General features: G+C 38.9%; 1 protein-coding gene across 1 annotated transcript in view; it reads right to left on the reverse strand.

The window, feature by feature from the left end:
* The window catches only part of LOC309799211 (Fc receptor-like protein 3), a gene marked incomplete at both ends in the record, with an annotated part of 124,561 nt that overhangs the window by 44,431 nt on the left and 55,984 nt on the right, over positions 1–24,146 (reverse strand). The window contains 7 exon segments of the mRNA XM_082612199.1: positions 5,136–5,414; positions 5,723–6,010; positions 6,820–7,104; positions 7,341–7,595; positions 8,079–8,321; positions 9,366–9,386; positions 21,062–21,151. Coding sequence (XP_082468325.1) covers positions 5,136–5,414; positions 5,723–6,010; positions 6,820–7,104; positions 7,341–7,595; positions 8,079–8,321; positions 9,366–9,386; positions 21,062–21,151 — 1,461 coding nt within the window.

The raw sequence follows: 24,146 nt of genomic DNA on the forward strand, positions 1-24,146 counted from the left end.
GTGGATGACCAAATTGATCCAGATTGGCCCCAAAATATCCAGATATAGCAATAACAACATGATTTCCATTTTACTTTGTGATTATAGAAATAGGACAGCCAGGAAAAACAGAAAATCATTATGTTTTTAATTAATATATGGAATTATTAATCAATAATTAATTAATGTGAAATGTGAACTGTGAGATTGCTGATTCTGCTAAGTTGTGAGGGAACCTGGATGAGCCAATTTGTGTGCAGTGCTTTAAATATAAGCTGTGTGCTTCATTGGCAAGAGAAGTTTGCCACTGAAGCTTTGCTTTGCATCTAAGCTTTGCTTTGCATCTGAGATTGGCTAAAGGGGAGGGAGCATGGAGACAATCCATTGAATGGGAATAATTCACCCTTCTGTACATCCTTTGCAATATATAATGACCTGGGCCAAATGCTAAGGGTCTCAGGGGTAAAGCTTTATACATTCTTTGCACATCTCAGTGTGCCTTTCCACCCATGTCATCACCTCATATATTTTTATCCAATTTTTATTGCTGTAAAATGCACATAACTTAACTTTTTCCATCATAAACTTTTTAAGTGTATGGTTAAGTGGTATTAAATACTTTCATGACATTGTGAAACCAACACCACCATCCATCTCCATAACTTTTTACCTTGTAAAACTGAAACTCTATACCCGTTAAACAATAACTCCCTATACTCCATTTCCCCACCCCCTGACAAGCACCAGGCTACTTTCTGTTTCTATGATTTTGACTAACCTAAACATCTTATATAAGTGGGCTCATACAGTATTTGTCTTTTTTTGACTGGTTTGTTTCACTTAGTATAAAGACCTCAAGATTCATCTAGGTTGTAGCATGTAACAGAATTTTCTTTCTTTTTAAGTCTGAGTAATCTTTCATGTTATGTGCATACCACACTTTGCTTATCCATTTATCTGTTGATAATGGATATTGGGTTATCAACAGATAAATGGATTGGGTTGTTTCCATGTTTTAGTTATTATGAATAATGTTGCTCTGTACACGCGTGTACAAATATCTTTTTGAGAATATATTTTCAGTGTTGGGGGATGTATACCCAGAAGTGGAATTTCTGTATCATATGGTAGCTTTATTTTTAATTTTCTGAGGAGCCTCCATAGTGTTCTCAATAATGATTTCATCATTTTACATTCCTACCAACATTACACAAGGATTCGAATTTCTCCACATCCTAGCCAACACGTTATTTTCTATTATTTTTATAGTACCCATCCTAATGAGTATGAGGTGGTATTTCATTGTAGTTTTGGTTTGCACTTCCCTAATAATGAGTGATGTTGAGCATTTTTTTCATGTATCTAATAACCATTTATATATCTTCTTTGGAGAAATGTCTATACAAGTCCTTTACTCATTTTTTTAATGAGTGCCCCATGACACCAGCCCCTGCCCCTCAATCCACAAAGGCAGAGTCCACAAACCTTATGACACCAGAAAGGGTAGAGGTGCCAGCCTGACCCTGGCTCCCACCCTACCCCCTTGCTTTGCCTGCATTGGTGGAGCCTATGACTCAAGGGATCCCAGACATGAGGGAACAGCCCAGCATCCTTGGGCACAAGGTGATGATAACAGCAACACTTCAGGAGCAAAGTAGCAGTAACTCCGGAGGCACAGGAAGTGATAATAGAGCCACACTTATAGAGAGAGGGGAGGATGGAAAGTGACTACTCTCAAACATAGCCAGAGGCAGCTTAGGTAAGAGAAACCAAAAACTTATGCTATACCACCACCTACTGGAAAACAAAAGAAAGGCCTCTGTTTTCTAACTGTCACTACATCAAGTGCACCAGCAGAGAAACCACCCATCAAGTACCATGAAGAATCACAGTAACAGTGTACCACTAAAAGAAACTGGCAATTCTCCAGAAACCAAACTTACAGTCATGAAATATTGTGATCTAACTGAGAAAGAATTCAAAATAGTTGTCATGCAGAAACTCAACAAGCTACAAGAAAACTCAGAAAGCCAGATTAATGAGCTCAGAAATAAAATTAATGAACAAAAGAAATACTTTACCAGAGATATTAAAACTCTAAAAAAGAGCCAAACAGGAATTCTGGAATTGAAGAACTGAATAAATGTTGAAAGAATGCCTTGGAAAGAACTAGAAATAGATCAGACTATATGAAAGAGAGAATTAGTAATCTCAAGATAGAAATCATGATACAAGTATAAGAGGAGAGATAAATAAGATAATTTTAAAATGAGGGAATTCTCCAAGAGCTATCTGACTCTTTTAGGAAAGGCAACATTAACATAAGGGGTGTCCCAGGAGAAAACAAGGAGAGGGGAACAGAAAGTATATTTAAATAAATAATAGCTGAGAACTTCCCAAACCTAGGAAAGAAACTGGCTATACAAGTCCTTGAAGCTAAGAGAACACTTAATTACTTCAATGCAAAAAGACCTTTTACAAGACATATTATATTAAAATTGTCAAAAGTCAATCACAAAGAAAGAATTTTAAGGCAGCCTGGGGAAAAAAGGATGGTAACCTACAAAAGAATCCCCATGAGCCTATCATCAGGTTTCTCAGCAGAAACTCTACAGGACAAGAGGGTATGGAATGACATTCTCAAAATACTGAGAGATAAAAAGTGTCACCCAAGAATATTTTTTTCCAGCAAAATTATTATTCAGATATGAAGGAGAAACAAAGACCTTCCCATATGAATGAAAGCTGAGGGAATACATCAACACAGGTTCTGCTTACAAGAAATGTTGAAAGTAGCTCTTCTACAAAAAACAAAAAGGCAAAAGTACACAAAACTTTGAGGAAAGTGATAAATAGACAGAATCAGAAAATTGCAACTCTTTATCAGAATAGGTTTTAAACACTTTATTATAGCATAAAGGTAAAAGGGGGGAAGTAGAAAAATAACTATAGCTACTTCAATTTGGTAAAAAACTCACAATACAAAAAGAGATAATTTGAGACAATAAAAACATAAAAGGGGAAGAAGAAAAGGATGGAACCCATATAGGTAAATGAAGATAAGATTCTATCAGCAGAAAATGGACTATTTTATCTAGGAGAGGTCTTATGCAAACCTCAGTGTAACCACAAAATATAAATCTAGAACAGAGACACAAAACATGAAAAAAGGGAAACTGAGAAAAATATCATAGAAAACCAAAAAACCAAAGGAGCAGGCAGAAACTTAAGGGGGGGGGGGTAAAATGGAGATATAGAGCAACCTGAAAATGAAAGGTAAAATGGCAATACTAAATTCTCCTTTATCAATAATAACCTTAAATGTAAATGGGTTGAATTCACCAATCAAAAGACAGAGAGTGGCTAGATGGAGTAAAAAATAAGACCCAACTCTATGCTGCCTCCAAGAAACTCACATTACCTTTAAAGACAAACATAGGCTCACAGTGAAAGGATGGAAGATGATAGTCCATGCATATGGCAGCCAAAAAAAAAAGTGGGTATAGCCATGCTCATATCAGAAAAAATAGACCTCAAGCCAAAAAAGATAACAAAGGACAAAACTGGACATTAATTATGATAAAGGGGACAATTCATCAAGAAGACGTAACAGTGATAAATATATATGCACCTAACATAGGAGCACCAAAATATACAAAGCAATTATTAACAGAGCTAAAGGGAGAAATTGACAGCAACACAATAATAGTAGGGAACTGTAACACCCCACTATTAATGGATAGATCATACAGAAAGAAAATCAACAAGGAAACAACAGCCTTAAAAGATACATTAGACCAGATGGACTTGATAAATTTATACAGAACATTCCATTCAAATGAAGTAAAATACACATACTTCTTAAGTGCTCATGAAACTTTCTCAAGAATAGACCATATGTTGGAACACAAAACAAGTCTCAATGAATTTAAGAAGATTGAAATCATATCAACCATCTTGCCTGATCACAATGGTATGAAACTAGAGATCAACCACAAGAAGAAAGCTGGAAAATCACAAATATGTGGAGACTAAACAACAAGCTGCTAAACAACTATTGGATCAAACAAGAAATCAAAGGTGAATTGAAAGAATACCTGAAGACAAATGAAAATGAAAATATGACATACCAAAATTTAACTTTGCACATAAAGGAACTAGAAAAAGAAGAACAAATGAAACCAAAAGTCAGTAGGAGGAAGGAAATGATAAAGATTCAAAGAGAAATGAAATATACACTAAAAAGAAAATAGAAAATATTGATAAAAACTAAGACCTGGTTCTTTTAAAAGACAGACAAAATTGCCAAACCTTTAACTAGATTCACTAAGAAAAATGAGGGAAGTCTCTGATAAATAAAATCAGAAACGAAAGAGGAGCTATAACAACGAATGCCCAGAAATACAAAGGATTATACAAGAATACTGTGGACAGTTATATGCCAACAAATTGAGCAACCTAGAATAAATGGACAAATTCTTAGAATCACACAACCTTCCGAGACTGAATCATAAAAAAATAAAATCTGAATGACCAATCACTAGGAAAGAGACTGAAATAGAAATCAAAAACCTCCCAAGAATAAAAGCACAGGACCAGATGACTTCACAGGTGAATTCTACCAAACATTCAAAGGTGCTGTAAATCCTATCTTTCTCAAAATATTCAAAAAAACTGAAGAGAAGGGAATACTTCCTAACTTATTTTACAAGGCCAACATCACCCTGATACCAAAACCAAAGACAACACACAAAAAAGAAAATTACAGGCCAATATCTCAGATAACATAGATGCAAAAATCCTCAACAGAATATTAACAAACCAAATACAACAGTACTTTAAAAGGATCATACACCATGGTCACGTGGGATTTACTCCATGTATGCAAGAGTAGTTCAACATTTGTAAATCAATCAATATGATACATCACATCAATAAAATAAAAAATAAAAATCATATGATCATCTTGATAAATGCAGAAAAACTATTAGGAATGGCCTAAGTTCCTGAATGTATAGTCAGAAGAAAGAATCCCAGGACTCTCAGGTAGAGGAAGAAAAAGTGGGGAGTCTGCTGGAATGTCACACCAGCAAATAGCCCAAAAGAGAAGACACAGTCTGTTCTGGGCTGTAATTGCTGCAGGCATCCCTACTCACCTGTGACATTGAGAGTCACTCTGTCACTGAGCTGGACCCCCAGGCCATTGTCAGCCTCACAGGAGTAGTTTCCAAAATGTTCTGCAGTCAGAGAGAGGTTGAAAGACACTCCTCCTCCAGAGGAAGCTGAGCTGCTCCCCAGGCTGACATCCTCATGATAAAATCGGTACAGGATCGGGGGAGAGCCTCTCTGGGCCTCACAGTGAAGCTCCATCATGTCCCCCACCACAGCCTGGGCCCCAGGAGCCCTGAGGGTGAGGACAGGGCGAGACACTGGAACTGAGAGAGACAGTAGACTGTCAGAGGACTCTGATGCTGTGACAGACTCATAACCCCACTCAAGAAACTTAAATATAGATATATCTCTTGAACCATGAAGAGTAATCCTGAATAATTTTGTTTTCATCACTACGGTCCTCTCCACAAGTAAAATATCTTCAACTTTTGTCATCTTTGCCATTCCTTGGTTAGCTTCTAAATCTTCACAACTCTGTTCCTTTGCCTTCTTCCAAAGAGCCTCATGGCTGATAGAAAGCCTAAACCCTGTCTTGTGAACTGAGGCTGAATAGAAGGAATCGGGAACTTACTTCTCAGTGTGACTCTGATCAGTTCACTGAGGATGGGACCGTGAATGTTGTCAGCTGCACAGTAGTATCTCCCAGCATCACGCTCCTTCACAGTGAGTATCTGCAGCTCTGCCGACAAGGAACGCTGGGTCTTTGTTCCCAAACTTCTCACTGTGCCCTCTCTGTGCCAGGAGAATGTGACAGTCCCTGTACCCTTGGCTATTGAGCAGATAAGGAGCAGATTTTCTCCTTCAATCAGCTGCCCCTCGGGGGGCTGGATCTCTAGATTTACATCAGACACAGGGACTCCTGGGAGGACACAAGATGACACATGAGGGTTCTCATGGCAGAAACTTCAGGGTCAAGCAGAAGGCTGGTTCTGTTACGAACAAGCCAATAGCAGCAGGTACAATAAGCAGGGGTCCAAAGTGGGCAATAAGGAATTAATTGTGCATGTTATTATAAAGGCAGAAACACCCCTCTCACCACATACAACAGTTCCCATTCTTGGGGAATGTGGGGACTAGGCTCCTGATCTTCTTAAACCTAATGCTGACTGCAGTCACATTTTATTTACATTTATATCTAAGGAATCTTTGGTGCACTGATGGATCACAAAATAAGAGTGAACCCTGAGAATATTACTTCTATCCTGAAATTCAACCACTTTCCTATCCTTCAAGGCTCTTCTCCAGTCTCACCTCCATCTTCCCACATTCTTTTCTGGTTATTCCAGTTCATGTTTATCTTCCACTTTTGTTTTGGAGCATGTTTAGGTCAATAAACAGAAGCAGCATAGGGACCTCTAAAGACTGCCTGTGGTCATCTGTGCTTCTAGTTATCTGTTGACTCTTGACAGAACATATCCTGTATGGCTCTGTAACCCCCCACAGGGTTGGGGACACAGTAACTGATCAATAACTGTTATTAACTGAGTTAGATGGAAGAGAATGTTCTAGGGACATTAGGCCAGTGTTGAACCTGAAGAGAGAAGGATACCAGGACAGCTGAAATTCTCCTCTCTGTTATGTTCAGTGTCCTAGGGAGCAGGAAATATCATTGCTCTGCTCTCCTCTCCCCGGCTCTGACTCTGGAAGTGCAGCTCCACAGACACTCACTCTGCACATGTATCTGGGATCTCAAGCTTCTTTTCCTGACACGGTGAGTCACTGTCTCTGCCTGGCACCAGTAAGAGCTTGAGTCTTCACTCCACATGGTAGGTAAATAGAGCTCTGGGGAGCTGCTCCAGCCTGATCCCAAGGCCTGGTCTTCTCTGAAGAAGCAGAATTGAAGCTGAATGTATGACCGCTGTGGAGGGAGCCAAGTCTCACATTTCAGGGTCACTGGTCTCCCCTCTATGGGCTGGGAGGGTCTGGCTGTCAGCACAGGAGGGGGAAACAGCTCTAGAGAGAAGAACAAACACATTTCCCAAGGTAGTGAGGCTCAGGGCTCCTGGAAAGATGCACGTGTGCTTTCAGCACCAGCTATCAGAACACAGAGACCCAAGTAGGTGGAACCACTTCCCATCTCCCTCCCATGACTGGAGGATTTTCATGAAATCCCCACTGATGAGCCCCTTCCTAAATCATCACACAGTTTCCCTGCCAAGTCCTATTACCCACAGGAGGGCAGCCATTACCTTGAACTTGAATTGTTAGAGGTTTTGAAATTTCTTTCCATGTGGTTCCCCAAAAGCCTTTTCTAGAAGCAGTACAATGATATTTGCCATTGTCCCTGGAGACTGAATTTAGTGTGAAGTTTGATGTATAGCTCTTACTAATTTTTTTTCCATTTTTGTAAAAAACTGTTTCACTTATTGCTTCTCTCCCCTGGCATCTCAGAACAACATCATCTCCTTCAAAGACAGGGTGTGGAGCCTGGATGATCAGTCTTTCTGCAAAGAGTGGAGGAATGCAATCAATTTATTTACTGATGCTTGTTTCTTCAAACTCTCATTTCTGGCCATGAAGAAAGAGCTGCAATCCTATACATACCTGAAAATGTCCTCCATCAACATTTCCACATGATCCCAAAACCCAGTTCTCACTTGTCCTAAGATAATGAACTAATTTCCAGAAAATATCCTTAAGAAATCCCCATACATATTGTTAAAAGAGAAGTTTTATACCATACCTTTCTTCAGACCCAAGTCCCTTTTTCCTGGTGACTTCTGACTTACCAGTACTTTTCTGGATGGAGAGGATGGACAAGGCAGAATCCTGTTGCTGCCCTATCTCCTTATTTTCCCCACTGGGGTCAATACCTCAAATATCCTCATGCCTGTTTACAGCCCTGCCTAGGCTCCCTGCATTAGCCTAGCCCTTAGACATGCTGCCCAGTGGTTTAATTTCATAGACTCCCTCCTTTCTTTCCTCACCAGATAAAAAATCCATATGTACGGGGTCACTGGGAGAAGATCTTCGAGTCTTGCATTTGTAATATCCAGTCTTGTGTATTTGGATCTCTTCATATTTATTATCCAACAAATGATCATTATGATACCAAGATATGTCTCCTTGGGCTGGAGAAAGGGAATCCCTGCATGTGAGAGTCACTCTGTTGTTTTTGAAGTTTGTGGACCATGGAGGATTGAGGAGAAGAAAAGCTTTTGGAGTTACTCCTGAATAGGAAATGGAAATATGAAGGCAGGTAAAGGTGAATGAGAGGTGGGTGGAGCATAAGGAAAGGCCCAGCTGCAACTAGGAGTTTTTCTGGGCTAATTCCTATTAGGAATTAGGGAACTGCCTGGGACAGAATCTGTTCTTTGTCATTTTTTGCCTAGTAGCAGTGGGTGGGTAGGTGTCATGGGGGATAGGCCTCAGGTTCCTGGTATGGGCTCAGAAAAGGTCAGGAGATGTGATTCATAGCTGGGCAAACACTGTGAGAGCCTCTGAAGGTGGGTTGATTCTGAAATGCTCTTGTCCTATACAGTCCTGTCAAGGTAAAAGTCAGCCTGGGATGTATATACCTCAGAAGAAGTTTCTAGACTCTGAAAAGCCAGTACCTACTTGGCTATTAATATTTAATGAACAAGATTTGTTTCACTTACAATTCTTTTAAACTTTGCTTAATTTGAGAGTCTATGGGGAAGGCAATTTTTTTTCTACTCTCTGCCTAAGGTGAGCATAATCAGTAATTGATACAGGATACAAAAAATTTGAACAAAGGGGCATGGACTGCTTGAATAATCATATTTGTATATATAATTGCAACTAACCGATGGGACCAGAAATTGAAAGAGTGCAGTGACATGAGCTTCTTTTGGAGATGTATAAAGATTTGGCTCTAGCATTTTCCACTATGAATAGGAGATATTTCTATATTTCTTTGATAGTGGCACCAGCTTGGACATACAGAGGGGTCTTAGGGAATAGAGGAGATCAGATCCGAGTTTCTCTCAATATCAGCCTCCTGCCTCTGCCTTTCCTTCTACAAATATTTCCTTCCCCTCTACACTGTGGCATTCGGTAATAGGGAAAGAACTGAAGACTGGAGAAGTCAGAGGAGGGTCTGCTCACCCACTAATGCAACAGGTGTGACCTCAGAGTAGCAATACCACTGATGTTGGCACATCACCACAGGCCTCATTTATGGGTACAGGCAGTGCTGGCTGGGAGGACCAATGTCCAGAGACCAGGAGGAACAGAGAAAAGGGAAAACTGACCTGATTGATCTCTTCCAGGAGCTGTGAGGGAGCCAAGATTTAAAGGTTAGCACAGAGCAATGTTTTTCAAACCTTTTCACTTAGACAATCTGAGAAATGTTCCAACAACCCAGTCACAACCACTTCTTTGGTTGTTCCTTCCCATTTCTTTGCCCCCATTCTATGATACCCATAGTCCCCAAACAAAGAAACAAAAAAGAATAGCCTATAACTTATTGTATAAACATGAATGACTTGTACCCACAATCCTGACTCTTCTCTTTGTTATTTAATACTTAGCACCTTCATAGTTCATTCCCCCCTGTTTTCCCTAGCCTGAACTCAGCTATGTAGAGACAGAAAAGAGCTTGGAGAAATGGTTTCTCCTTCCCTCATTACTCGAGTACTGTTCCTCCTACTTTTTCAATCTCTGGTTAAATACTGGCTTAAAGTCTCAGGAAGGGGGGTCATATTTCTCAGCAGATCTTCCCTTACTCACCTGAATTTTGAAAATAATTGTTTATGTGAGGGATTTAGAAGGGGTTTGGTAGAAAGAAACATCCAAGCTTCCTATGAGATGAAAAAGTAATGGTTGAAGAATCAAGGGTAATATACTTGGTTTGCTCTGTTGGCTTTGGTTTTCCTGGGACCCAGCTCTGTTCATTCTTCATCTCTTGTGTAAAGAAAAAAAGTGTTGCCTGCCATTCCAATTCTACAATGATCAAGCTATTAGCCATTGCAGTTGCCCACAGACAGTGTACTCTGAGGAATTCAGGATGAAGAAAGACAGGAAACATTCTGTGCTTTGGATATATTGGCCCTTAGATAGTTAAGATGCATATCTAAGGGAAAGTTTCAAATGACCCCAGATTCTTGCATCTTCCCATACAGAGAAAAGCACTAAAATCGGTGAGATTTCTCTTTGTGATTAGCAGTAATCTTTTGATGCTTGACTACATGTTTTTCCAGCAAAAAGTTTGTATATATCCTGGCTCCTCGCTTACCTCTTCAGAGCAGTTCCTCAGAGCTATCTGAGAGGCTATCTTCTGGGCTATAGCCTTCAATAATTTCCCCAAATAAAACTTAACTCAGATTTCACATTGTGTAGTTTTCTTTTAGTCAATAGTTTTGGTGACCACAAAGGGACCCAGAGTAGACTTCACTCCTTTGTCCGAGGATCAGGAGCCTTGGTACCAGCAAGGGCCTCTTGTGCCCATTTGCCTCTTCCACGAGTTTAGACAAATTTGGGTAAGTCTCTCCTGGTTCTTGGATCTCCCAATTATTATTATTATTATTTTGATTTAAGGCCCATATTCATCATGTCCTTTATTATATCATCCATGCATATTAAGACAAATGGACAAATTCTTAGAAATGCACAACCTGCCAACACTGAATCAGGAAGAAATAGAAAATATGAACAGACCAATCACAAGCACTGAAATTGAAACTGTGATAAAAAATCTTCCAACAAACAAAAGCCCAGGACCAGATGGCTTCACAGGCGAATTCTATCAAGCATTTAGAGAAGAGCTAACACCTATCCTTCTCAAACTCTTCCAAAATATAGCAGAGGGAGGAACACTCCCAAACTCATTCTACGAGGCCACCATCACCTTGATACCAAAACCAGACAAGGATGTCACAAAGAAAGAAAACTACAGGCCAATATCACTGATGAACATAGATGCAAAAATCCTCAACATAATACTAGCAAACAGAATCCAGCAGCACATTAAAAGGATCATACACCATGATCAAGTGGGGTTTATTCCAGGAATGCAAGGATTCTTCAATATATGCAAATCAATCAACGTGATACACCATATTAACAAATTGAAGGAGAAAAACCATATGATCATCTCAATAGATGCAGAGAAAGCTTTTGACAAAATTCAACACCCATTTATGATAAAAACCCTGCAGAAAGTAGGCATAGAAGGAACTTTCCTCAACATAATAAAGGCCATATATGACAAACCCACAGCCAGCATCGTCCTCAATGGTGAAAAACTGAAACCATTTCCACTAAGATCAGGAACAAGACAAGGTTGCCCACTCTCACCACTCTTATTCAACTTAGTTTTGGAAGTTTTAGCCACAGCAATCAGAGAAGAAAAGGAAATAAAAGGAATCCAAATTGGAAAAGAAGAAGTAAAGCTGTCACTGTTTGCAGATGACATGATACTATACATAGAGAATCCTAAAGATGCTACCAGAAAACTACTAGAGCTAATCAATGAATTTGGTAAAGTGGCAGGATACAAAATTCATGCACAGAAATCTCTGGCATTCCTGTACACTAATGATGAAAAATCTGAAAGTGAAATCAAGAAAACACTCCCATTTACCATTGCAACAAAAAGAATAAAATATCTAGGAATAAACCTACCTAAGGAGACAAAAGACCTGTATGCAGAAAATTATAAGACACTGATGAAAGAAATTAAAGATGATACAAATAGATGGAGAGATGTACCATGTTCTTGGGTTGGAAGAATCAACATTGTGAAAATGACTCTACTACCCAAAGCAATCTACAGATTCAATGCAATCCCTATCAAACTACCACTGGCATTTTTTACAGAACTAGAATAAAAAATTTCAAAATTTGTTTGGAAAAGCAAAAGACCCCGAATAGCCAAAGCAATCTTGAGAATGAAAAACAGAGCTGGAGAAATCAGGCTCCCTGACTTCAGACTATACTACAAAGCTACAGTAATCAAGACAGTGTGGTACTGGCACAGAAACAGAAAGATAGATCAATGGAACAGGATAGAAAGCCCAGAGATAAACCCACGCACATATGGTCAACTTATCTTTGATAAAGGAGGCAGGAATGTACAGTGGAGAAAGGACAGCCTCTTCAGTAAGTGGTGCTGGGAAAACTGGACAGGGACATGTAAAAGTATGAGATTAGATCATTCCCTAACACCATACACAAAAATAAGCTCAAAATGGATTAAAGACCTAAATGTAAGGCCAGACACTATCAAATTCTTAGAGGAAAACATAGGCAGAACACTCTATGACATAAATCACAGCAAGATCCTTTTTGACCCACCTCCTAGAGAAATGGAAATAAAGACAAAAATAAACACATGGGACCTAATGAAACTTAAAAGCTTTTGCACAGCAAAGGAAACCATAAACCAAAGACCAAAAGACAACCCTCAGAATGGGAGAAAATATTTGCAAATGAAGCAACTGACAAAGGATTAATCTCCAAAATTTATAAGCAGCTCATGCAGCTCAATAACAAAAAAACAAACAAGCCAATCCAAAAATGGGCAGAAGACCTAAATAGACATTTCTCCACAGAAGATATACAGACTGCCAACAAACACATGAAAGGATGCTCAACATCTTTACTCAATAGAGAAATGCAAATCAAAACTACAATGAGATATCATCTCACACCAGTCAGAATGGCCATCATCAAAAAATCTAGAAAGAATAAATGCTGGAGAGGGTGTGGAGAAAAGGGAACACTCTTGCACTGCTGGTGGGAACGTGAATTGGTACAGCCACTATGGAGAACGGTATGGAGGTTCCTTAAAAAACTAAAAACAGAACTACCATATGACCCAGAAATCCCACTACTGGGCATATACCCTGAGAAAACCATAATTCAAAAAGAGACATGTACCAAAATGTTCATAGCAGCCCTATTTACAATAGCCCGGAGATGGAAACAACCTAAGTGTCCATCATCGGATGAATGGGTAAAGAAGATGTGGCACATATATACAATGGAATATTACTCAGCCATAAAAAGAAATGAAATTGAGCTATTTGTAATGAGGTGGATGGACCTAGAGTCTGTCATACAGAGTGAAGTAAGTCAGAAAGAGAAAGACAAATACTGTATTCTGACACATGTATATGGAATTTAAGAAAAAAAATGTCATGAAGAACATAGGGGTAAGACAGGAATAAAGACACAGACCTACTAGAGAATGGACTTGAGGATATGGGGAGGGGGAAGGGTAAGCTGTGACAAAGTGAAAGAGCGGCATGGACATATATACACTACCAAACATAAGGTAGATAGCTAGTGGGAAGCAGCCGCATAGCACAGGGAGATCAGCTCGGTGCTTTGTGACCACCTGGAGGGGTGGGATAGGGAGAGTGGGAGGGAGACGCAAAAGGGAGGGGATATGGGAACATATGTATATGTATAACTGATTAAATTTGTAAAAAAAAAAAAAAAAAGACTACAAATGACTTTCAGCTACTTAAACATATAATTATGATATAATATCCATGGCTTTATAGAGTCCCAGCATAATGTTTCATATATTCTTTTTTTTTAACATCTTTATTAGAGTATAATGCTTTACAATGTGTGTTAGTTTCTGCTTTATAACAAAGTGAATCAGTTATACATATCCATATATCCCCATATCTCTTCCCTCTTGCATCTCCCTCCCACCCACCCTCCCTATCCCACCCCTCTAGGTGGTCACAAAGCACTGAGCTGATCTCCCTATGCTATGCGGCTGCTTCCCACTAGCTATCTATTTTACATTTGGTAGTGTATATATGTCCATGCCACTCTCTCACTTTGTCCCAGCTTACCCTGCCCCCTCCCCGTATCCTCAAGTCCATTCTCTAGTAGGTCTGTGTCTTTATTCCCGTCTTGCCCCTAGGTTCTTCTGACCATTTTTTTTTTTTTAGATTCCATATATATATATATATGTTAGCATACGGTATTTGTCTTTCTCTTTCTGACTTACTTCACTCTGTATGACAGTCTCTAGGTCCATCCACCTCACTACAGATAACTCAGTTTCGTTCCGTATTATGGCTGAGTAATATTGCATTGTATATATGTGCCACATCTTCTTTATCCATTCATCTGTTGATGGACACTTAGGTTGCTTCCATGTCCTGGCTATTGTAAATAGAGCTGCAATGAACATTTTTGGTACATGACTGTTTTTGAATTATGGTTTTCTCAGGGTATATGCCCAGTAGTGGGATTGCTGGGTTGTATGGTAGTTCTATTTGTAGTTTTTTAAGGAACTTCCATACTGTTCTCCATAGTGGCTGTATCAATTTACATTCCCACCAACAGTGCAAGAGGGTTCCCTTTTCTCCACACCCTCTCCAGCATTTATTGTTTGTAGGATCTCCCAATTATTGGTTGATGATCCTGAGTTAGTTCTGTTTTGTTGGGTATAACAGGGATTTGTCCCCACTCCCCCTAAGGCAGGAGATAGATGGGCCCCAGGTTAGACATTTACAACTGGCCTCCCATTTACACTTCATGAGGCAGGAAAACATGGGCTTTCGGCTGGACACTTACAGCTAGACTCCTGTTTGCATTTCCTGGGACAGGAGATAGATGGGCTCCAGGTTAGACATTGAAAATCAGTCTCCTGTTTGCTCTCCAAAATGGAAGCAATGACAGAGACAGTGTAAATAGCCAGGCTTTGTCTCCTGTGGACACTTTCAAAGACTGAGGGGTGATCTGACAAGCCCAACTACACGCCGCCCGGGCTGGGAGTCTCCACTCTGTGTTCAGTTCTGTTCATGTGTACATGCGTGCAAGTGTGTTTGTGTTTGCACGTGTATGCATGCAGGGTATGTACAGCTGAATAACAGAAGAGGATCTGCTGGGTTCCAGCATCCTGTGTCCCCCTCCCTGGCTGCCCTTGCTCGGGGCCACCTTAAGTTAATAGTCATGGCTGGAACAGAGAGAGGCTAAACCTTGTTTGAGTAAAGGGTCAAAAGGTCACATATTTCCCCTTCTTGGGGCAAGGGACACATTGCACATGGGCAGAAAGTCTCCTTGAGGGTCAAAAAGGAGGGCTCACCACCTCATAATATATGATGCTAAGGCCACCCCATCGGCCTTTGAGCTGAAATCCATCTTGGAAAAAAGTTGCACACACATGTGGGGGAGGGTCCTAGGGCAGGTCAGGTGTGGAAAAAGAAGCCAGATAATTGGGCAAAGGTAAACAAAGACCCGGAAGAACTGCCCTATTTAAATGACTTAACTGCCTCTTTACTGCTCTCCTTCTCCTTAGGGAGGATGCCCACACCCTTTCTCTCTGGGTGTGCATCTCTGCCTTGCTAAACTGTTTCTCTGTGTGCTCTCCTACTTGTTGTGCTATGTCTCTAATAATAAACTTTGTACCTGTTTTTACAGTTTTTACCTCCGTGAGAAATGCATTTTTCACTGGTGGCAAGTGCCAGGGGGTCTGGTGGCTATGATTCCTGGTTTTCATCTAGGCTACCCAGGTTCAATTCCTGGGCAGGGAATTAAGATCTCGCTTCATGCCACCACTCACTTCTGCCTCTCCAAAATCACCTCCACCCCATTTTAAAGATACTGGGGGAGACTGGTGTAAAGATACAAGGATTTACTCAGTTGAAAGACACTGAGCCTCTGGACTGGCCATCAGAAAACCAGCCTCCAACTAACACTCCAGCCATGTTTATGTACATATGGAATTTATACTTACAAATATTGAATACTTGTTTAATTGGGAATTAAAGGAAATCTTGCCCTAAAATGGCCAAGATAGGGTTCTTTTGACATTCTAAAAATGATTAGAAGAAAGCCAGCTTGATAAAACATCTTTTCAAAATTTTGACCTTAAAGGAACAAAAGCCCTTCTAGGAGGAACCTGCATTTCTCTCCCTGTGATTTTGAGATGTAAATGTTATATCTGATCTTCTTAGGCATTTTATTCCGTGTTTCGAGAGCTTGGTCTCTGCCATCCAGAAGGTACACATATGGTGTACATTTGGCAGCCAGCTGAATAGACTGGGATTCCAAGCAGTCTTTTTGTCTGGCTGTGCCAGCTCTCAGGAAAATTTGTTATAAGGAGTCCCAGCCCATAAGGGGCCTTGTCATCTCAACCTTTGTTGTGTCTACCTGCACAAAAAAGACCTTTAGTTTCTTAGACTATTATGGGGAGTAAACTTTCTGTATTTTGAGAAGGCTGCATTCTCTGCACTCTCTTGTGGGGATAGCTCTTGCATCTTATTGGTTTGAGTCGCTATTAAGATACTATTCATCAATGGCCAAAATAAATAAATAATTAACTAAATTAAAAGCTGACTTTTTAAAAAAAGAAAGAAACCAATAGAGTTACCTGTGCCCACACAGTATAAAGTAAAACCTGGGCCCCAACATTCAGGGACTAATAAAAGCAATAATAAATATTTTTTGCCCCTAGGGTAAATTGCTCTGTTTAATTTGTGCATGCACAAAGGGTCTTTGTAGAATACCTCGTGCATAAATTTTTGAAGGCATGATAAATTGAATCCCAAAGTTCTAGAACATAGAACTCTTGATTTCCAGTTTAGTGAAAAATCTTCTTGCTGATATTAAAAAAGCAAATGAAAGAAAATGTAATTGGGCAAATCAATCTTTTAATATCATTTAGGCAGCAGACCAGTCCTTTGGGGAATTAAAAGCAACTGTCTTTGTCTTGCCAATCTACAAATCAGAAATGTAAATACAGCCCACAGTGACCTGAGAGTGAGCCTAATTAGCTCAATCAGGTTGAATCTGAAGCTGAAGAGGGAAAAAAGTAAAAAAGAGGCCTTATCAATAAAACTCAAACTGTTGGTGCTCTTGCCTTCTGAGATGGCCCACATTCTGTCTGTGGAGTGTATTTCTCCCAGGGCCGTCTCGTCTTTTGAGACGAATCGCATTCTGTCTATGGAAAGTATATCTCTCTAAATAAACTCAGCCATAAAAAGGAATGAAGCTGGGTCATTTGTAGAGACGTGGATGGACCTAGAGAGTGTCATACAGAGTGAAGTAAGTCAGAAAGAGAAAAACAAATATCGTATATTAATGCATATATGTGGGATCTAGAAAAATTGTATAGATTATCCTATTTGCAGAGCAGAAATAGAGATGTAGAGAACAAATGTATGGATACCAAGGGGGAAAGGGGTGGGGGTGGGAGGAATCGGGAGATTGGAATTGACACATATACACTATTGAGGCTATAAAATAGGCAACTAATGAGAACATACTGAATAGCACAGGGACTCTACTTAATGCACTGTGGTGACCTAAGTGGGAAGGAAATCCAAAAAAGAGGGGATATATGTATGTGTATAGCTGATTCACTTTGCTGTACAATAGAAACTAACACAACATTGTAAAGCAACTATACTCCAATAAAAATTAATCAAAAACTTTAAAAATAAATAAATCCACTTCTTACTTATCTAAAAAAATAAATAAATAAAAACTAAACAAAACAAAAACAAACAAACAAACTCAAACTTCTTGAAAGGCTCCCTCACCCAAAATCGAATTAACGGCTTCCTTAAGGATTTATAAAGGACAGATACAAATCTCGAAGTCTTTTCTGCAAATAGTAAAAAGCCTTAATTATCTGAGCAAATAAATTTAACTTACACCAACTGTCATTTATAAATTAATAAGTTTATATTGTAATACCTGATTCATGACTCAGATTTTAAATGAAGTTATGAGATCTCTAGTTATGTCTGTTTATACATCTGTGTGTACATTATACATATGATACATCTTTACCTTCAGATAGTATTATCAAAATTAAATTTATAGAAGAGCTCTATTTAATTGACTTAAAAGTAGGCATTTACAAATTAAATATTTTTAAATGTAGTAGAAACTAACCCAAATGAATTTCAAGTTCACATGATCTGGGAAATATTCAATATTAAATTAATATTCGGTACTAAAGTTCAAGTTTGTTGGTTTAATTAATACAGATATGTCTTACTTTTATTACACTTAGGTTTGCTAAAAGTCAAATAAGGTCATATTATCTCTATTATAAAATTTATCAGTGAGAAAAATAGCTTGGGATGGTGGCTGCCTTGGTGCCATGTCTCAAAGTTTTCAAGGGTAATCTAAACATAATTGTTGAGAACAAATGAATTAGATATAAATGGGGTAAGAGCTTTTAGGTGAACTCTTGAAGAATAATTGTTTTATGGTGTATCTACTTAAAAATAGTTTCACTAGATTTTTGGTAACTTGAAACTTTTAGAATTTGCTAAGTGAATTTAAATGATGGAAATTTATTAAATACCTAGACCATTTCCAAATAAAATAAGATACTGAAATATTAATTACTGAATATAGGCTTCATTTTGCCGAGAAACTAAAGATATTTAGGACTATTAATAAAAAAGTTTGGTGCCACACTAAAAAGTAGTCTATAAAAAAGCAAGTGTTTTTAGAAATCATAAATAATATTTGTAAGTTTGCCAATCTACAGAATGCTAATGTAAAAGACAGTGCATTGTTGCTTGCTTCTTAGCTTTTACTAGAAATTACAGCACTTAAACATTAAGAATTCTAATTAATATATATAATTAAAACTACTAAAATTAATAAGGGCAACAACTTTGCATGAAAGGAAAAGGACATAAAGAATGGACAGTTTGTTATGGGAAAAGAGTCATTTTGTTCTGGAGAGAGAAAAAGGAAGAAAAAGCACAGGACTAAATCTGAAAGTAAAAAAGAAAGTTACAGAAGGTTTGTGGGAAAGGAACCCCAAGAAAAGAGTTTTGTGCATGGTCAGGAAGGACTGGCTAAAATTAAAATAAAATTAATTGAGTAAATAAATTTAAATATTGAAAGTAAGCTGGTAGAAAACTAGAATTTGGTTTTCTCTCCAAGTTCAGAGAATAAAGTTTTCTTGGAATATTGATCTGCTTTTGATAACAGATTGTAAAATTTCTTTACCTTTTAAGTAATTTGTTGTAGCTTTCTGTATTTGCCTTTAAAATCTTTTATGGTCACGTTGGTTGAGTGAATAAGTATTGCTTCACACTGACCTATGATCCTATTTGACCAAGTGTTTTAAAAACCTTTTGATATCTTTGACAAATTTCCCAAGTCAAATGTCAAATGAATTCTTTTGACTTCTAGCTAACTTTGTGATGCTTCAAAGGGCCACTGAAACATCTCAAAGAGAGATATTAAACTAATTAGGTGTGTTGAGTATGTTAAATTACATGGGAAATATTGTCAAATAAGTTGTGATAAACTTTCTTAGGCTATATTATATGGGTATATGTCATTAATATAGGGCTTCTAAAAATTATATGAAATTCCTAAAAATCCAATATGTCCTGGTATAGTGTTATTAGTCATAATTCTAATTATTATCTTAAAATGTTGTATGTCACAGAATGTTGTATATTCTTTGTCAGTTACATTGTAATCAGATATTTAACCATGCCATTTAAAATCTTTTGTCTTTTATAGACAGTCGTTGTTTTACTATGATGCTTTTACAAAATCAAGATCTTCAAGAAGATTCACAGAAAGGACTTTTTGACAAATAAGGTTTCTGATGACTCTAAATCATACCACTGAACTGGGTAAGAAATTACAAAACTCTAATGGAAAACCTGATGACTTCATCCAGATCAGCAGGAATCAATTACATGGGACTGAATGAACTAATAAACACAATTTGCATTTTATAACTTTTTTCTGAAATATTACTGACTTTTAATCTTTATTTTCCAGAAAACCTTTCCTCTTACACTATGACCTACAAAAAATTGATAAAGTATACCTTTGTAAACAAAGATGAAATATTTATCTTTTTCTCTCTACCTGATCCCTCCAGAATTTGGCTTTTCCAGCTGGCTCCCCTCTGGACTTTATGGCTTATTGTAATCCAGATGATAACTAGTTATACTCATCATTATTTTAATCTGTTCTCTCTTTGTTGTTTTCAAACTATGCTTTGTGTCTCTCTCTGCTCCACTCTGAGCTATATTACTTATATTCTGTCTATTTTGTAATATTGTTGTCTCTTAAATTGCCTGATGTTTAACCAGGCCTCCAACAAAATTAATGATGGCTAAAAGTCTTGAGGCAATGATCACATATATAACTCTATACAGAATAATTGTAATAGTGCAACTCTAGATATGGGAAGAAGTAACAAGGGAAAAACATTTCCTGGATCATAATAGACTAGTAAGACAGATGATCCAGAGAACTTTATGTTATTAACGGGGCCTAATCCAGATATAGCACATGAAGGGCCTATCACTGAGATCTTCGCCTTACTTAGGAATAAGTGTTCTTAGCGCCACGAGACAAATAGGTCATGAAATGCCTCCCAAACCTTGGTCGAATTTATGACCAACGAAGGGCACTGTAAAGAAAAAAATGTTGCCTGCCATTCCAGTTTTATAAGGATCAAGCCATTAGCCACTGCAGCTGCCCGCCAACAGTGAGCTCCAAGGGGAATTCAGGATGGAGAAAAACAAGAAGCATTCTGTGTTTTGGATATACAGGTCCTTAGATAGTTAAGATGCATATCTAAGGGAAATTTTTAAATGACCCCAGATTCTTGCATCTTCCCATACAGAGAAAAACACTAAAATCATTAAGTTGAGATTTCTCTTCTTTATGATTAGCAGTAATCTTTTGATGCTTGAATACATGTTTTTCTAGCAAAAAGTTTGTATATATCCTGTCTCCTCCCTTACCTCTTCGGAGCAGTTCCTCAGAGCTATCTGAGAGGCTGTCTTCTGGGTGGTAGTCCTCAGTAAGTTTCTTAATAAAACTTAATTCTCAACTTTTACGTTGTGCATTTATCTTTCATTTGACACTTGCTATCTGTCTCTGAACCCCAAGTGGAAGCAGAGACAGAAGCTCCTTGGTCTTCCCTGGCTGACATTAGGAACAGAGGCCCCTGTCCCAGTCCAACCCATCTACTCACCCAGGATCAGTAGTAGCAGCCACAGAAACATGGGGACCTGGCCTGGCTGAAGGCAGGGAAAGTCTGTCTCACCACAAGCCAGGCTTATTTCTCACCCACGAAAGAGGACAGAAGGGAGGTACTCAGATGAGATCTGTAAGAGTTAGAAAAGGGGAAGTAAAATAATCAAATCTTGCGTTAAGTTCTGAAAAATTAACACAACCTTCCGAAATGTGGTTTGTATTTTAACACCGGCAGTTGTGCAGTTTTAGATATTGACAGTTATCTTCCAGCAGCTCAACTCTCTCTGGAGAAATGTCTCCAAGGCTGTGCTGGGTTCTCTGAAATGCCACGCTATAGATTTGCTGGATTCAAATAACTTTTTTTCATTTTTCAAATGGAAAAACCCTTCCATTACCTTGAATTCATATGACATCTGGTTCTGCATAAGGCTCCTAATATAGACATACCTGGTGACTGTGGTGTCCTGCTATGTTTTATGGTATAAGTCACAAAAAGTCAAAGGGTCAAAGCAGACGTGAAAGCCTTTTGACCTTACATAAACTGGCACGAAGTTGAGGAGGAAAAATTTTTAAAAATTCACCAACAGCAAAAGGAGCTGCCCCTAAATTCCTCCCAGATCTGTGCAAATTAGGAGATAAAAGAACAAGCAGGGCTTCCTTGGTGGCGCAGTGGTTGAGAGTCCACCTGCCGATGCAGGGGACACGGGTTCGTGCCCCAGTCTGGGAGGATCCCACATGCCGCGGAGCGGCTGGGCCCGTGAGCCATGGCCGCTGAGCCTGCGCGTCCGGAGCCTGTGCTCCGCAGCGGGACAGGCCACGGTGGTGAGAGGCCCGCGTACCAAAAAAAAAAAAAAAAAAGAACAAACATTAGGTAGGAAACTGTTTGTGCCCCATCTCAGCCTATAACCAGTGCTGTGCCTGGGCAGGCCCTTGTGATTCTGATTATGATTGCAAGACACCCTCAGCAATAACCACGAAGAAACTTTGGGGAAAAAAGGAGTTTATTACTCACAGGTCCTGGAAGGCACATGGCACACCTGGGGCTACACTGTGAGGTCATGGGCTGGGGTTCTGCCTTTATTGGGGTGGAGGGTGGGGCTTAGTGTTTTGAGGGCTCACTCTTTATTGGTGAATTTAAAATGTAAAAGCCAGAAGTTAAAGCACAGGAAGAGAAAAAAACAAGAGGCCCAAATGGTCAGTTACCAAAATCAACCAATATCTCTAAAACAAAGGAGCCTGGGGGCAAAGGAGGGCGGTGGGGTGGGCTTTGGTGCTGCCTTTTATCTAATGGCTGGCAATGTGTTTATTCAAAGTAGCTCTTTGAAGTGGGTGCCTCAGCAATCAAAGCTTAAGTCAGGCACTTGCATTATGAAAGAAAGAACAACTGTTAGGGCCCATACTACAGAACCTCTGTCTTTAAAGACAGAGCCCTTATCAGAGAGGCCTTCCCTGGCCTTGCAATCAAAGAGTTCTCACCTGATTATTTTCTGTTTCAAGCCCCTGTATGCTTTTTTTTTCATAGCATTTATCATTATTTGTAATTATTTCCTCTATTTTCTTGTTTGTTTTTACGTCTTCTCCTCAGCTGTCATTCAAGGGCCCATGTTTATCTTACCCACTGTTGTATCCCTTGTACCTCTACCAATTCTCCCTTGCAGGGAGGCATTAAATAAGTATTTTTTGAGAAACTATGGAAAACTCTGGACCAGGGTTTCTTGACATTTATTTCATTAGCATTTCCCTAAGGGGCCTTTTCAGATTTTTTTTTCTAGCCACGCTCCTCTTCTATGAAACATTAATAGCACAGATATGCTGTATGTATATATATACATAAAAAGTAAGATTTTTTTTTCACCTCCACAAGGACCAATTTTTGCTGCTTTGAGGGTGATATCACCTCTGTTGGGAATGCATGCTCGAGACATAGAGACAGACCATTCTCAGCAATCTAACTACCAGGATAGAAAGTTATGACCATTCAAAAACATCTTTGTATTAGAAACAGAAACCTCTGATCAAGTTTCCCTTCTTTGTGGAGGCTATCCTGAGGCTATAATGGAAAGAAGTCCTCTTCTTTAACCAGAAGGCATTCTATTCTTCCCCCCCCCATGACAGTTACCAAATTTTGTTTTTCTGTATGCACTTATGTGATTGTATGATGTTCCTTTCTCTCCTTAGACTGTAGTATCACAGGGCTGTAAAGAGTTTGGTGTGTTCTCCATCATGTTTTCTTTCTTTTCTTCCTTCCTTCTGTACCTTATTTCCTCCTACACCCTTTCCTCCCTTCCTTTCTTTTTTTATTGTAGAAAGAACACTTAACATGATATCTACCTTCTTACCAAATGTTTCATTATACAATACATTGTTGTTGACTATAGATACAATGTTATACAGCAGAGCTCTAAAGCTTAACTTAATCTTGCTTAACTGAAACTTTATGCCATTTCCTCCTCCTGGCAACCACAGTTCCACTCTGATTCTATGAATCTGACTATTTTAGATAGCTCATGTAAGTGGAATAATGCATTGTTTGTTTGCTGTGACTGGCCTATGTCACAACATAATTGTCCTCATGGTTCATCCATGTTGTCACATGTTGCAGAATTTCCTTCCTTTTTTAAGGCTGAGTAGTTTTTCATTGTATGTACATATAACAGGGCAGAGCCAATCCTGACTCCATGTTGGATCTGTTTCTTTACTTTAACCTTTGCTTCTTGTTGCTTTTGTTCACTAAAATGACACTGTGTGTACATAATGGCCTGCCTCCGGGAACCCTGCCCCTCTGCCTGGATGTTAAACCAAAGTGCCTTTGTTTAGGGAAGCATCCTGACCCTGTCCACCTGTGAACAGCTGCAAGAAAGAAGAAATTAGCATGTCCCTTCTCTGAGGTTGGCCATTCCAGAAGATATTTGCAAGCCTTATGGCCTTTTTATTTTACTTCCTCACCTCCTCCCACCCTCTGTTCTATAAAAGAAACTGACATCCAGACCCCGATAAGATGGGTGTTTTTAGACACTAGTCTGCCAGGTTTCCAAATAAAGTCATTATTCTTTGCCTCAACACCTTGTCTCCTGATTTATTGG

Source organism: Mesoplodon mirus, assembly GCF_964341445.2.
Source record: "Mesoplodon mirus genome assembly, chromosome: 3".
NCBI classification, from domain to species: Eukaryota; Metazoa; Chordata; class Mammalia; order Artiodactyla; family Ziphiidae; genus Mesoplodon; species Mesoplodon mirus.